This window comes from Symphalangus syndactylus, chromosome 9, assembly GCF_028878055.3.
Source record: "Symphalangus syndactylus isolate Jambi chromosome 9, NHGRI_mSymSyn1-v2.1_pri, whole genome shotgun sequence".
Classification (NCBI taxonomy): Eukaryota; Metazoa; Chordata; class Mammalia; order Primates; family Hylobatidae; genus Symphalangus; species Symphalangus syndactylus.
In genome coordinates this window covers 39,479,175-39,496,104 of record NC_072431.2, presented here as the reverse complement: position 1 = coordinate 39,496,104, position 16,930 = coordinate 39,479,175, and the positions used below count along the sequence as shown (strand labels likewise).

At 35.5% G+C, this 16,930-nt stretch overlaps 1 protein-coding gene across 10 annotated transcripts in view; it reads left to right on the top strand.

The window, feature by feature from the left end:
* Nucleotides 1–16,930, top strand: part of SLC4A10 (solute carrier family 4 member 10) — a 448,737-nt gene that overhangs the window by 269,231 nt on the left and 162,576 nt on the right. For all 10 annotated transcript variants that reach the window (XM_063609461.1, XM_063609460.1, XM_063609457.1 and 7 more), the window contains 2 exons: nucleotides 9,708–9,854; nucleotides 14,201–14,301. In XM_063609461.1, the coding sequence (XP_063465531.1) occupies nucleotides 9,708–9,854; nucleotides 14,201–14,301 (248 nt within the window). The remainder of the gene's footprint in view (nucleotides 1–9,707; nucleotides 9,855–14,200; nucleotides 14,302–16,930) is intronic.

Below are 16,930 nucleotides of genomic sequence, written 5' to 3'. Positions count from 1 at the left end.
CACTGGATTGCATTATCAAACATAAATTCCATGAGAACAGTTAGCATTTTAGCATTCAGTATTCGTTTTTATGCCCTGATTTTGCCAAGTGCTCAAATAAATATCCGTTGAGCTAAGTTCTGTTTTCTTTCCCCTCTCTGTACTTGGAACATCTTCTAGGTAGACTGTCTTCCTTTTGTATTTTTAGACTTATTACAGTGTGTGACCCTCAGTCAGCGTTCAACAAATCTTTAGAACGTGAATCAATTACTGAATATTCTAGTCATCATACCAATATTCTATCTTGAATCAAGCCAATAATTTATTTTCTTCATTTCTGTTGAGCTTTACTAAAGATAAATCATATGATTATGCTTATCAACACTGCTACCAATGTGTTGATGCCTTTACATTCTCAAAAATTACTAAACACCCCAAAGAGCTTTTGTGTACATAGATATGTTGGTATTTACCATAGGAGAACTTAAAACTGAGAAATTTAGAAAATATGTGTTAATAAACTCATTTAAAAATAACAATAGAATGGGTTCAGTGGCTCACGCCTGTAATCCCAGCACTTTCAGAGCCTAAGGTGAGTGGATCACTTGATGTCACAAGTCTGAGACCAGCCTGGGCAGCATGGTGAAACGCTGTCTCTACAAAAAAATTCAAAAAAATTTAGCTGCATATAATCCCAGCTGCTCAGCTACTTGGGAGGCTGAGGTGGGCGGATCACTTGAGCTAGGGAGGCAGAGGTTTCAGTGAGCTGAGATGGCACCACTGCACTCCAGCCTGGGCAATAGAGCCAGACCTTGTCTCAAAATAAATACATAAATAACAATAGTAAAGCCATTACATATTAACATAAATAATACATTTTAATGAAAACAAAAACAAACAAAATACTAAGCGAGGTGTTGTTTTACTTTTTCTGGATATTTGAGCTAACAGTTTCCTCTCTCTTCTAGATCTTAAGTGAATCCTGACAGCAAACATGCAGAACACATAGTAGCTACTTGGAAGAAATACACATAAAATGAATGTCCAGGTTTACCCCATCCTTAAAAAAAATTCTTTACTACTTAGAACGGCATGTACTTTTGAAGCACGTACTTTTGAAGAAGTGTTGTTTCAATCTGAATCTTGAGAGTTTTGAAGGAGTAGTCTCTACTTGATCCTGAATATTTTTAGACTCATTCATTTCTTATCATAGTGCAGTCTGACTTTCGCACCATCATTCTACTTAAACTGCTCTCAATAAAATTATCACTTACTAAGAATGTTATTACATGTTCAGTGTGACATTATTGAAAATCGCATTTTTTCTTTTTTCCCATGAAGAACTGCTAAATTTTGTTTTGTGCTTCGTTTTGACACTAAGTCTCTGAGATTTTTTTTAATTGAAAGAATTTAATTTTATACAATTTCTAATGTTATTTAGGGTACAATCAGGAAGAAAAAAATCGTTTGTTTGCTGTCTCAACTCCCAAATCATCAGTCTTAATTTTTGTTTGTTTGTTTTTTTATATACTTTAAGTTCTGGAATACATGTGCAGAACGTGCAGGCTTGTTACATAGGTATACACATGCCATGGTGGTTTGCTGCAACCATCAACACGTCATCTACATTAGGTATTTCTCGTAATGCTATCTCTCCCCTAGTCCCCCACCCCCCGACAGGCCCCAGTGTGTGATGTTACCCTTCCTGTGTCCATGTGTTCTCATTGTTCAACTCCCACTTATAAGTGAAAACATGCAGTGTTTGGTTTTCTTTTCCTGTGTTAGTTTACTGAGAGTGATGGTTTCCAGCTTCATCTATGTCCCTGCAAAGGACATGAAAGTGTCCTCTTTTATGGCTGCATACTATTCCATGGTGTATATGTGCCACATTTTCTTTATCCAGTCTATCATTGATAGGCATTTGGATTGGTTCCAAGTCTTTGCTATTGTGAATAGTGCTGCAATAAATATACGTAGTAGTATGTTTATATCTTTATAGTAGAATGTATCTTTATAGTATAGTATCTTTATAGTAGAATGATTTAGAATCCTTTGGGTATATACCCAGTAATGGGGTTGCTGGGTCAAATGGTATTTCTGGTTCTAGATCCCCAAGGAATCGCCACACTGTCTTTCACAATGGTTGAACTAGTTTACACTCCCACCAACAGTGTAAAAGTGTTTCTATTTCTCCACATCCTCTCCAGCATCTGTTGTTTCCTGACTTTGTAATGATTGCCATTGTCACTGGCATGAGATGGTATCTAATTGTGGTTTTGATTTGCATTTCTCTAATGACCAGTGATGATGAGCTTTTTTTCATGTTTCTCCGCCACATAAATGTCTTCTTTTGAAAAATTTCTTAAAGAGATGTCAATGAAGTATCATCTGATTATTTATCAAATGATTGTTACAGAGACTCAGTGCCCTCAGGATTACATATCTTTTCTTTCTCTCCCACAATTGTCATGATTACTAGCCAAATCCAATTAGACAGATACTAGAGAAGTACTGAGTATTTACTGAGTACTTACACATTTTATATGTAATACGGTTTTCATAGATAATCACCCCTTTAGAAATGACTGGAATATAAAGAGGTTGGCTAATGTATTCAAGATCACACCAATAATAAATAGTGGAGTTTGAAAAAAAAAAAAAAAGAAAAATTTCTGTTCATATCCTTTACCCACATTTTGCTGGGTTTTTTTTTTTCTTGTAAATTTGTTGAAGTTCCTTGTAGATTCTGTACATTAGTCCTTTGTCAGATGTATAGATTGCAAAAATTTTCTCCCATTCTGTAGGTTGCCTGTTCATTCTGTTGATAGTTTCTTTTGCTGTGCAGAAGCTCTTTAGTTTAATTAGCTCCCATTTGTCAATTTTGGCTTTTGTTGCCATTGCTTTTGGTGTTTTAGTCATGGAGTCTTTGCCTATGCCTATGTCCTGAATGGTATTGCCCAGGTTTTCTTCTAGGGTTTTTAGGGCTTTAGGTCTTACATTTAAGTCTTTAATCCATCTTGAGTTAATTTTTGTATAAGGTGTAAGGAATGAGTCCAGTTTCAGTTTTCTGCATATGGCTAGCTAGTTTTCCCAACACCGTTTATTAAATAGGAATGCTTCCCCATTGCTTGTTTTTGTCAGGTTTGTCAAAGATCAGATGGTTGTAGATAAGTGGCATTATTTCTGAGGTCTCTGTTCTGTTCCATTCGTCTAAATATCGGTTTTGATACCAGTGCCATGTGGTTTTTCCACGTAGTATAGTTTGAAGTCAGGTAGTGTGATGCCTCCAGCTTTGTTCTTTTGCTTAGGATTGTCATGGCTATATGAGCTCTATTTTTGGTTCCATATGAAATTTAAAGTAGTTTTTTCCAATTCTGCTAAGACAGTCAATGGTAGCTTGATGGGGATAGCATTGAATCTATAAACAACTTTGGGCAGTATGGCCATTTTCACGATATTGATTGTTCCTATCCATGAGCATGGAATGTTTTTCCATTCGTTTGTGTCCTCTCTTATTTCCTCGAGCAGTGGTTTCTAGTTCTCCTTGAAGAGGTCCTTCACATCCCTTGTAAGTGATATTCCTAGGTATTTTACTCTCTTTGTACCAATTGTGAATGGGAGTTCACTCATGATTTGGCTCTGTGTCTGTTATTGGTGTATAGGAATGCTTGTGATTTTTGCACATTGATTTTCTATCCTGAGACTTTGCTGAAGTTGCTTATCAGCTTAAGTAGATTTTGGGCTGAGACAGTGGGGTTTTCTAAATATACAATCATGTCATCTGCAGAGACAATTTGAGTTCCTCTCTTCCTATTTGAATACGCTTTATTTCCTTCTCTTGCCTGGTTGTCCTGGCCAGAACTTCCAATACTATGTTGAATAGGAGTGGTGAGAGAGGGCATCCTTGTCTTGTGCCGGTTTTCAAAGGGAATGCTTCCAGCTTTTGCCTATTCAGTATGATACTGGCTGTGGGTTTGTCATAAATAGCTCTTATTATTTTGAGATATGTTCCATCAATACTTAGTTTATTGACAGCTTTTAGCATGAAAGGGTGTTGAATTTTATCGAAGGCCTTTTCTGCATCTATTGGATAATCATGTGGTTTTTTTCATTGGTTCCATTTATGTGATGGATTACGTTTATTGATTTCTGTAAGTTGAACCAGCCTTGCATCCCAGAGATGAACGCGACTTGATCATGGTGGATAAGCTTTTTGATGTGCTGCTGGATTTGGTTTGCCAGTATTTTGCTGAGGATTTTTGCATCAATGTTTATCAGGGATATTGGCCTGAAATTTTCCTTTTTTGTTTTGTCTGCCACGTTTTGGTATCAGGATGATGCTGGCTTCATAAAATGAGTTAGGGAGGAGTCCCTCTTTTTCTATTGTTTGGTATAGTTTCAGAAGGAATAGTACCAGCTCCTCTTTGTACCACTGATAGAATTCGGCTATGAATCCATCTGGTCCTGGGCCTTTTTTGGTTGGTAGGCTATTAATTACTGACTCAATTTCAGAACTTGTTATTGGCCTTTACAGGGATTCAACTTCTTCCTGCTTTAGTCTTGGGAGGGTGTACATGTTCAGGAATTTATCCATTTCTTCTAGATTTTCTAGTTTATTTGTGTAGAGGTGTTTATAGTATTCCCTGATGGTAGTTTGTATTTCTGTGGGATCAGTGGTGATCTCCCCTTTATCATTTTTTATTGTGTCTATTTGATTCTTCCCTCTTTTCTTCTTTATTGGTCTGGCTAGAGGTCTATCTATTTTATTCATCTTTTCAAAACACCAGCTCTTGGATTCATTGATGTTTTGAAGGGTTTTTTTGTGTGTGTCTCTGTCTCCTTTAGCTCTGCTCTGATCTTAGTTATTTCTTCTCTTCTGCTAGCTTTTGAATTTGTTTGCTCTTGCTTCTCTAATTCTTTTAACTGTGATGTTAGGGTGTCAATTTTAGATCTTTCCTGCTTTCTCCTGTGGGCATTTAGTGCTATAAATTTCCCTCTAAATACTGCTTCAGCTGTGTCCTGGAGATTCTGGTATGTTGTGTCTTTGTTCTCATTGGTTTCAAATAACTTATTTATTTCTGTTTTAATTTCGTTATTTACCCAGTAGTAATTCAGGAGCAGGTTATTCAGTTTCCACTTAGTTGTGTGGTTTTGAGTGAGTTTCTTAATCCTGAGTTCTAATTTGATTGCACTGTGGTCTGAGAGACTGCTTGTTATGATTTGTGTTCTTTTGCATTTGCTGAGGAGTGTTTTACTTCCAATTACATGGTCAATTTTAGAATAAGTGCAATGTGGTGCTGAGAAGAATGTATATTCTGTTGATTTGGGGTGGAGAGTTCTGTAGATGTCTATTAGATCTGCTTGGTCCAGAGCTGAGTTCAAGTCCTGACTATCCTTGTTGATTTTTCTGTCTCGTTGATCTGTCTAATATTGACAGTGGGGTGTTAAAGTCTCCCACTATTATTGTATGGGAGTCTAAATCTCTTTGTAGTTCTCTAAGAACTTGCTTTATGAATCTGGGTGCTCCTGTATTGGGTGCATATATATTTAAGATAGTCAGCTCTTCTTGTTGCATTGATCCCTTTACCATTAGGTAATGCCCTTCTTTGTCTTTTTTGATCTTTGTTGGTTTAAAGCCTGTTTTATTGGAGACTAGGATTGCAACCCCAGCTTGCGTTTTGCTTTCCATTTGCTTGGTAAATGTTCCTCCATCCCTTTATTTTGAGACTGTGTGTGTCTTTGCATGTGAGATGGGTCTCCTGAATACAGCACACCAATGGGTCTTGACTCTTTATCCAATTTGCCAGTCTGTGTCCTTTAATTGGGGCATTTAGCCCATTTATATTTAAGGTTAATATTGTTATGTGTGAATTTCATCGTGTCATTATGATGCTAGCTGGTTATTTTGCCCATTAGTTGATTCCCTTCTGTTTCTTCATAGTGTCAATGGTCTTTACAATTTGCTGTGTTTTTCAGTGGAAGGTACCAGTTTTTCCTTTCCATATTTAGTGCTTCCTTCAGGAGCTCTTGTAAGGCAGGCCTGGTAGTGACAAAATCTCTCAGCATTTGCTTGTCTGTAAAAGATTTTATTTCTCCTTCACTTATGAAGCTTAGTTTGGCTGGATATGAAATTCTGGGTTGAAATTTCTTTTCTTTAAGAATGTTGAATATTGGCCACCATTCTCTTCTGGCATGTTGGGTTTCTGCAGAGAGATCCACTGTTAGTCTGATGGGCTTCCCTTTGTGGGTAACCCGACCTTTCTCTCTGGCTGCCCTTAACATTTTTCTCTTCATTTCAGCCTTGGTGAATCTGATGATTTTGTGTCTTGGGGTTTCTCTTCTCAAGGAGTATCTTTGTGGTATTCTCTGTATTTCCTGAATTTGAATATTGGCTTGCCTTTCTAGGTTGGGGAAATTCTCCTGGATAATATCCTGAAGAATGTTTTCCAACTTGGTCCTATTCTCCCCACCACTTTCAGGTACACCAATCAAACTTAGGTTTGGTCTATTCACATGGTCCCATATTTCTTGGAGGCATTGTTCATTCCTTTTCATTATTTTTTCTCTAATCTTGTCTTCATGCTTTATTTTATTAAGTAGATCTTCACTCTTTAATATCCTTTCTTCCGCTTGATTGATTCAGCCATTGATGCTTGTGTATGCTTCACGAAGTTCTTGTGTTGTGCTTTTCAGCTCCATCAGGTCATTTATGTCCTTCTCTAGCTGGTTATTCTAGTTAGCAATTCCTCTAACCTTTCTTCAAGGTTCTTAGCTTCCTTGCATTGGGTTAGAACATGATCCTTTAGCTTGGAGGAGTTTGTTATTAACCACCTTCTGAAGTCTACTTCTGTCAGTTCATCAAACTCATTCTCCATCCAGTTTTGTTCCCTTGCTGGCAAGGAGTTGTGATCCTTTGGAGGAGAAGCAGCATTCTGGTTTTTGGAATTTTCAGCCTTTTTGTGCTGAAAAACTTTCTTTTTTAAATTAAACCAATAGTCTAGTTTGAGAAGGGGGTCAGAGAAGTCAGATATACACTGAAATCAGACTGTTAGGTTAGCTTGACAAAGAGAAGGTAGAAGAGGAATGTAAAATAATTAAGTTATTGATAACATTGGTGATAGGGAAACAATAGTAAGTACTATTTATGATTTAAAATTAAACAAATTATGGCATCTATACCTTTAGAGAGCTTTAAAATAACAGGAAATCTATTGTCCTGGATGAATTTGGACATTCATCTACCTAAAACAGGGTATAGGATCATGTGATCTCTCAAAGCAGTTTTCTAATTAAATGTGATCAAATTAAGAAAGATTTCAAGAGAGTTGTTACTAACAGGAAAAGAGTAGAGTTGCTAAACTCTCATTGAGGACTAGGAACTTTTGTAATTCTTAAGTATTCCAGTTAGGTCTCAGGGCCATGTAGCCATCTTTATAAGAGGCTTGTGGCATGGAAATCTATATTTTTAATATTTAAAAAATCTCTTTCTCAAAATACAACTAAACCACTAATGGATCTTTGACATTTTCGTATTATCCTAAGCAAAGTCTGTTTATCAGACCAATAATGTTTTGTGAAGTGTTCTTAGTTGGAAAGTCAAGAAAAAGCTTTCTAAAATGATCATTATTACTTAGCAGTTTGTATTGCGTATCAAACCAGAAATGGAAACAAATGGTCTGAAAGTAGAATAGAATATTTGAAAGCAGAATTTTCCTGGCAATTTTGGGACATTTGGTCACTGTAATTTAGGCCAGCACAAAGAATAATATAGGAGTCCTTAATCTTAAATACTTGTATCATTTCACCCCAAGTGAAATTTAAAGTGTCAGAAATATTTATATTACGTTCAGTGTAAATTATTTTTTCTCTTCATCCTTATTTTTATTTTCCCCACTTACTATATTAAGTACATAATTCCTGAGTATGATAAGATAAATTAGGTCATGCTGCAGGAATAACCAACTAAAATATTAATGGCTTAAAACAGTAAGAGTTTATTTCTATCATGCTAAGTGTTCATCAGGATCTAGGAGAGAGGCTCTGCTCATTATAATCACTTAGGCCCCCTGTGCTTATAGAAGCTCTGTCTGGACCTGTGTTTTCTCAGTCACTAAACCAGAAAAAAAGCAATGTGATAAATCACACATTGGTACTCATAACTTCCATTCAAAAGTGACATATGTACACCCAAGTAGAATATACCTAATCCAAATGTCAAAGAAGGCAAAGAAGTACAATCTTACCATGTGGTCTAGAAGAAAACCTGGGATATCTGTGAACAGCCTGAATGACTAACATAGCACATGTGTATGGAGGGGAGGTGGAAGGGATAAGTATGAAATGTAACTCATACTTTGAGTGGAAATGCACTTTCTGCACTTTGTAGATATAATATATAGTTGGCCCTCTGTATCTTCAGGTTCTGCACCCTTGAACTTAACTAACTGCTAATCAAAAATATTTGAAAAGTCAGGGTGCAGTAGCTCACACCTATAATCCCAGCACTTTGGGAGGCCAAGGTGGAGGACGGTTTGGGGCCAGGAGTTCAAGACCAGCCCAGGCAACATAGCAAGACCCTGTCTCTACAAGAAATTTTTTAAAAAATTAGCCAGGTTTTGTGGTACACACCTGTAGTCCCAGCTACTTGGAAGACAGGAGCTTAAGCAGGAGCTTAAGCCTAGGAGTTCAAGGCTGCAGTGAGCCATGACTGTGCCACTGCATTCTAGCCTGCATGACAGAGCGAGACCTTGCCTCTAAAAACAAAAATCAAAAATATTCGAGGGGGGGACAATAAAAAATAACAATGTTACAATAAAAATAATATGCATAAAAATTATACAGTATAACAACTATATAGCATATACATTGTATAGATATTATAATAATCTAGAAATGATTTAAAGTACAGATGCTCCTCAACTTTCAATGGGGGATTATGTCCCTCCATTGAAAATATAAGTGGAAACTATGTTTTTGACTTATGATATTTTCAACTTATGATAGGTTTATCCAGACTTAATCCCATTGAAAGTTGAGGAGCCTACTCAATGCATGTCACTTTTGCACCATCATAAAGTCAAAAGATTGTAAGAGAAACCATAGAAAGTTGGGGATCCTCTAAACATAGGAGTATATGCATAGGTTTTGTACAAATACTGCTCCATTTTATATAAGGAACTCAAGTATCCATAGATTTTGGTATCTGCAGGGAATCCTAGAACCAATCCCCCAAAGATACTGAGGAACGACTATATATCCAGAAAATACTAACATAACCCTAGTATTATTTTCAAAATTGAAACAAAATTAACCTTTTAAATTAATTTATTTATGCCAGGGTATAAATACTGCTGAAATTTCCAACACATTTTACAAATTTTTATTTCTGTTTGTAAGCAAAGGCTTCCTCCAGATACTGATTTTCCCATACACAAATAACTTTTGCCTAATTTTAGTTTAATGAGCTTCCTTTCATCCTCCTTTTTCTTTCCCTTACTCCTTCCCTCTAGAAATTTCAACATTCTTCTGACATCATAAGAAAAATAGTTACCTATATGGATCCATAAAATAAATTATAATATTTTACATTTTAAATTTCTTTAGAGTCAGAGCTGTCTATTTCTTCAAATTGTTATAATCACGTGAGATAACTGAGTTGAAAACACTGAACACGTTAATATTTTATAATTATTTTTAAACTATAAATAATATTTCTATTTCTTCTAAAGGTATTTCATGATGTTGCCTATAAAGCTAAAGATCGTAATGACTTGGTATCAGGAATTGATGAGTTTCTGGATCAGGTTACTGTTCTCCCTCCTGGAGAATGGGATCCAAGCATTCGAATAGAGCCTCCCAAAAATGTTCCTTCCCAGGTATGTATATTTGAAGACATTCATTGAAATCGAGTTTTTTTTTGTCTTTTAAATGCATGTTTTAAAATAGCATAACCCATCAAGAAGATTCAAATGATTTAAATGATAGCTTCTAAGGCAGAAGGGGCATGAAGTTACAAGATCTTTCTTAGTACTATCTAACATACATTACTAAGAAACTTGGCAGTTTGATGACAACCTCCTAATCAAACAGTGCCATATGCCTGGAAAGATTTTAGCCCCTACTTAAAACATATTATCCAAGAGGAAGATTAAAATTTTAATAACAACATAAAATATGGCCTGAGAGAAAGCCCATTACTGTCCTTCTATGTTTTGATACATCACTTTGAAATTGGCAAGCATTAGGAAAATTCAAAGACATGACTTAATCATATTATGTAGAAAATTCCATATTTATTGCTGCTAATCACGGTAAATATTGGGAAGATTTTAAAATTATAATTCTTATATTTGTATTGCTTTTGTGTGGTTGTATGATATAAAGATTTTTTAAATTTTGCTTATGAACATCTAATGTATATTTTACCCATCATACAATCCAGAAAGAAATATAAGGCATTGCTATTTTCTAGGGTCATTTTTTAAATTGCAGGCATGACTATTAAGAGTGATGACCAAATGTTTGTTAAGCTCACTCCTCATACTGCCACCTCTGTGCCTACTGAATCTGCCTCCCACAACCCTCCCAAGTTGTTATGTACTTAGTCTTGCCTTTGCCCCTTGCCCTGTGGAGTTCAGCCTTGCCTGACTCTGCTGCCCTATTGGAAGTGACAGAGGGTCTAATTGACCCAGCCCTGGAATTAGAAATTTTCCTGCTTTGCCAGAGGAGGGCAAATGAGCAGTTGTACCACTCAATCATGAGTACTTAAAAAGGGTATCTCAATTTCACTGTCAATTTAAAGAAACTATATGGATACCTCATTTTTATATTTTCATTTTGAAGTCATTTCATAATTATTAAAGACTATTTCTTTTTCTCAAAACTTACCATTTTGTGATTCTGTAACTGCTACTACATATTTCAGTTGATCTATTACTAAAATAAAAACAGTTGCCTAATAATTAATTGTAGGAATTATAGATTGTCTCATTTATGTACTTGTAGAATACATCTTTGTACTAGTGATATTGGAAAAGGCAATATAATGCTTCCTGAATATGTAGAAACTCTTTAATTAATGTCATTTGGAGAAATGCAGCAAAACATTAATACACTCAGAATGAGGCTTTAAAATTCATTATAATACCAATTAGCTATTGAAACATTGAAGATGAAGTTAAGTGTTTTTGAAAACACCTTTGTGAACAATAATGTTTTTGAGGCAAGTTGAGTGATGGGAGGCCAATATTGTTTATGATTTTATGACACCCTTTAAAATCAGAATTAATTATTGGATTCTGGGTATTGAGAGGCAGTGATAGAAAGAATATCAAATTAAGAATCAAGGCATCTGGGTTCTGCAATTATCTATATGTATGACTTGGACACATGTTTTAACCTCTCTGTTGATGTTCTGTATCAGCACTGTCCAACAGAGTTTTCTGCAATAATGGAAATATTCTATGTCTATGCTATCTAGTAATCAAGCCACTAGTAAGCATTAGAAATGTTGCCATTGTAACTAAAGAACAGAATTTTTCATTTTAATTATCTTAAATGTAAATAGACATATGCAGTTTGTGGCTATCATATTAGACAGTATAGTTCTATACAACAAATTTGAAATTACAGATATGCTCTATGCTTCTTTTCAACATTCATGTTTTAAAAATGTATGTTGTAATTGAATAATAGATAGCATGAGGCTATGTTTTCTATTAGACGGAGTGAAATGAGTTAATATATATTAAACATTCTGACCTCGTACTCATTCAAATATTTTCACCATTGGGATAATTTCCATCTTTTTTATTCACTTGAAATTTGCAAATCCCAGCATTTTAAATATTTTTTTTCCTTTCAGTTAAGAGAAGAATAACCTGTCACCTCCAGGGATAACCCTGAAAATGTTCATTAGAACTTTACGTCAGTCATTAAAATCACTCCCTTTTGTGTACGCTCAACTTATTTGCTCTTCTCTCATGTCATGTACTTGCTTGTCAAAACCACAACCCTGTGAGAATCCGACACTTTACTCTGTACCACACTGATGAAGCTGAAGCTGAAGGAAAACATGTAACCACACTAACTGGTCTCACATAATTTCATGACCACATACCTCAAGTGAGCCCTTTGTGTTGCAGGTTCATCATACTACACTTCCCTAGTCCAATCATTCTCACTTGATGACTATTTCACACTTATTCTTCTCTCCTCAAGCCTTCAGCATATCCTTTCTGACCCTCACTCTCATATGCTGATGTGCCTTTTACTTCCCTAAGAAATTTGAAACAATCAAAAAAGAACTTCTATAGATTGCTACCATCATACCTACCCACTTGCCAGCATCTGCATCCACATACTCTGCCTTCCTGTTCATTACTATTGATGAAATAGCCAAAGTCAGCCTTCTACTTGTGCGCTAGAAAGAACCTATCTCTTTACATCTACTCAAGAGCACAATTCTACCAATCCTCCTCTTTCTCTTCTATATCATCAAATCTTTTTTTCTGTATTTTATCACTTTTACTAGCATACAATACTAATGAATTTACCAATCTTAAATAAAAGAACTCTCTTGATACCACTACCCAGCCTGCCACTCTTATTCATTCCCTTTTGTAACAAAATGCCACAGAAGAGTTCTCTGTGCTACTTGCCTCCAGTTACTCTCCTCCAATTCTCTTTTAACATTCACCCCAAGAGGCTTTTGCCCCTACCACTTCACTAAAATATATACAAGAACAATGATCTCCACCATGCTAAGTCCCATGGTCAATTCTCAGCCTGCATTTTATCTAACCTATCAATGAACAGCATTTAAGAATTGATGACTCCCTTTTCCTTAATATATGTTCTTTACTTGGCTCCCAAAACATCACCTTCTGTTAGTTTTGTCATTATAAAATAGAGTTAATTTATCTAGTCGGTAGTATTCTCCCAGAAGACCACATAATAGTACTTGCTTTCTGAGACTTGTGAAAGCTATGAATTGTTTTCCTAGGTTATTGGGAAGTAGGTATTGAGGGCAACTCTTTAATCCCTTTATTAATGTATCCTATGTACCTGTAAAGACAGTTCCTTCATCAGTTGACAGATGCTTCTCTTTTATCTTTGAACTTCAGTCTTATTGCGTCCATCCATTTGCCTAGGGAAATTGTTAAAATATTAAGCAATAAACTTTCTTATATTGTGTATTTTTCAAAACCTTTTTAATGTTTAAAACCTGTATCATTCTATGTAAATGTCTCATGGTTAGTGAGATCAGTTTATAAGTCACTTTTGTTTTTCATGTTTACACTAATTCTATTTTGGAATGGTGGTCAAGTAAAAATCATAATTTCACCACTTAAGATTTTTCCTATTATCCTTCGAAGTGCTTTTGAACACACTGGTGTGCTCTAAGATCACCATAGGTAGGATTTGAGGTAGAACTTTCTGATTTTTTAAAAAATCATATTCACCAACAAAAGCGGGTGGAATAGACCTATGGGAAAACAATACTTACCTGAATCTCCACTAATTTGTCGTTGGTTAAATTAGAAGCCTCCTTTTACAACAGACTTCGGCACTCTATGAGTTAGAAAGACTTATATTGTAAACTATTTACTGGGTAGAAAAATACCAGCTGGAATTACACAGGGAAATACACTTTAAAAATAGTGATGATGGTTACTGTTCTTTGAACAGTTAAACTATGCCAGGCATATAACACCACCATAATTAACACCTCCTCACACCAACCTACCCGCATCCTGATCTCTCTCTTTCCCCCTTCCCTTACTTCATTTTTCTTCATAGCTCCCATCTGTACCTGATATTATAAGGTTATTGTCTCTTCAGTAACAGAATGCTTTTTTTTGCCCACCTTGCAGCTCTAGCATTCATTACAATGAATGGCATACACTAGGCACTCAGTATTAATTGAAAGAATAAATAAGTGCCCATCACTTCATTTAATTCTCTTAGCCACACTATAAGATAGATACTGTTGTTACCCCCAGCAAACAAAGGAAGAAACTAACACTTTAAAAGGCTAAATAACTTCCCGGAGGTCAAGCACCAAATAAGTACAGAGCCTGGGTAACAAGGTACAAGCACCAAATAAGTACAGAGCTATTGTGCATATTGCTCCAAGGAAAAATGAACTGTTATTATTATTTACAATTAACACCTGAAATTAAAACAAAACAAAACACACGAACAAAGAAACTCTCCACAGGAGAAGAGGAAGATTCCTGCTGTACCAAATGGAACAGCAGCTCATGGGGAAGCAGAGCCCCACGGAGGACATAGTGGACCTGAACTCCAGCGAACTGGAAGGTTAGTGAAAATCACTTCTATGGGACTTCAAGGACCAAATGACATACCATTCTTCTCTGTCAGGAATTGCTATTTTAGGATCTAATTTATTGTATACTTTTAATACCTGCTTTTTGAGGGTGAAAATGCCAATTAGTTTGATTTCTCTGAAGTTACTAATGATTGTCATTACTGTTAAACTAAAACAGTGGATACACCCTTCCATTATACTTTACCTAGTCTTTCATTTTGCTGTGCATAAAATGCATTCTCAGATTCTTAGAATGAAAAGGAAAACCGTCAATTGACCCTTCCAAAAGAACCCATTGAAAGCTTCAAGTTGAAGATAGAAATAAAACTAAATACCAGCAACTCAGTCTTATAGGCCCTATCTCATTAAATGCAAGTAGGATGTATATAATGGTATTTTTTATTTTTATGGCTGTGATTTGAAAGAGCTATATGATTTATTTTTCTAATCACACATCTTTGAAGAGATGAAAGCTTCAATTTATTTCTTAAAATGGTGCTTTATGGGTTTTTTGACAGCTTGTCTCTCTCTAAGCAATGTGTGAGCAGAAAATCAGAAACCCTTGGGTGGGTCTCTCTTCAGGGAATATGTGTATAGCCTCCATTATAATTAAAGGCAGTTGCAAAGGCTTTGCAGGATTGGTGCTCCCCTCCCCTCAAGGCCATTTTCTGTACTGCTTGCAATGTGTCCTCTAAGCTGACTTTCCAGTTCCTGAGCACTCTGCATTTTAATTCTGTGTTCTTTCCCTTTATCTATGTGTTGTCTCTGAGGAAATGTCCTTTAATGTCTTCCTCAGGCTTGATACCTAATTTGAGATGGTTCAAACAATTTTTTCCTTTTCCCTTCACTGGAAGCTTTGTTACTCATTCTGTTTGCTTTCATACTTTCAAATGCTGTCTTTTTATTTTTGGTGGTATTTTTTTTCTCTTTCTCAGGTGTAACATGCCACATAGCTTAGATTTTTTTCGAAGTTCACTTTTCCTTACTGCTTCCTAAATCCTCCCAGGTCACCAATATCCGGTATCTTCGCTTCTCCAGAGTTCTTCCACAGATTCTGTTGCTGACATGACTTGAAGTATCCATTACTCATCTGCTCTCCTGGAGTTGCTGGTGTACATCTGGGCTGCTCTTGCACTGTTCTCTGTAATGAACTCCCACTTCCGGATTTAGATTTTTACTGCTAAAAGCACATTTATTACACAGTACTATAACAACTATTCAGACTAATGTATGCTCTAATAAGTAATTGATTAGAATCAATGGTCTAATATAAAGTGCTATCAAAACTATAAATATTAATTACTAATTAATAGCTCATAACCACCTCAAATTCTTTTTGGGATTAGGTGGGATATAAATCATAAATGAATGCCTAAATAGACTGGTAGAGTGAATCTGTTTTGAATTGTGACTTTGATAAGTTAACAAATTATTCAGAAATGATCCCTAAAATAAAAAAATATGCATATGTTCTACCAAACATGGGTAGAGAAGCCTAAGGTGATCTTTATGTGTACAAATATTTCACAGGTTCTCTGCAAGCTTCTCTGAGTTTCAAATGTCCTTTTATTCAATTGAAGTTTCATTCTTCTCAACCCTCTCCTACTCCATAGCTCTCTAATGGAAGCAATCACAGGAAAATATAGTGATCTTATACCTGCATAATAGTAGAATAGTTATTAATAGGTAACTATTACAGATAAATCAGATCAGGGAAATTACATGGTAAAATATTTTAATTATTCATAATATGTACATCTTTTATTTCAAATTCTTAATGAGAATTTATTTCTAAAAAGAACAATCCTTTCTGAGGTGATTCTAGGACTGCCAAATGAATATTCCTATGCATAAAATAAATAAGAAAAATGGAACAGTTTTTTATGATCCAAGTATACTCAGCATGCTGGCAGTATATTGGAGCATAATAAGTTTTTTCACCACTAACATTAACCTTCATGTAGGAACTTACTCATAGTCTTATTCATTTTTGCTATCACATCATTATTCCATGGAGCAAAACAACTTACAGTAGCCAAATGTTAAGTCTGCATATTGTTACTAAATGTTCATAAAATGAGAATACCTACTTATTAATGCTCTCGTTTCTAATAGATTAAAAAAAAACTCTCAAATTTCAAGCACCATTTCACAGTTTAATACTTTTCCCCGCAAAATAATTCTCTTTCAAGTGTTTCAACATGGTTTTGAATATATTTGGAGTAAATGAATTTATACCAAGTAAGGTCACTATTGTCTTGTGAATCACAGATGTTGGGATATGTTAACGCAATAGTGGATCAAAATTACATTTATCTAGTTTGATTATTATAAGATCTCCCTCCTAGTTTTCTAAAAATGAAAACAGCTCTGAAACCTATCTGTCTCTACTAAGTATTGCTGCCATCCAAAAGGACATTTAGATGTCTTCCTGCAACAATATCTGGTGAGGGATTTTTGTTTGTTTGTTTTTTGGCCAAGAGAGTAGGTAACTGGAGCCCTGGTTAAACATTGCTTTTTCTCTCTAGGGTGATGCTCACTACTGGAGTATACAAAAGCCAGCTAACCCTCCCTCCCTCACTTCCTGCTATGCTAAATGGAATTAAACACTTAGAAATA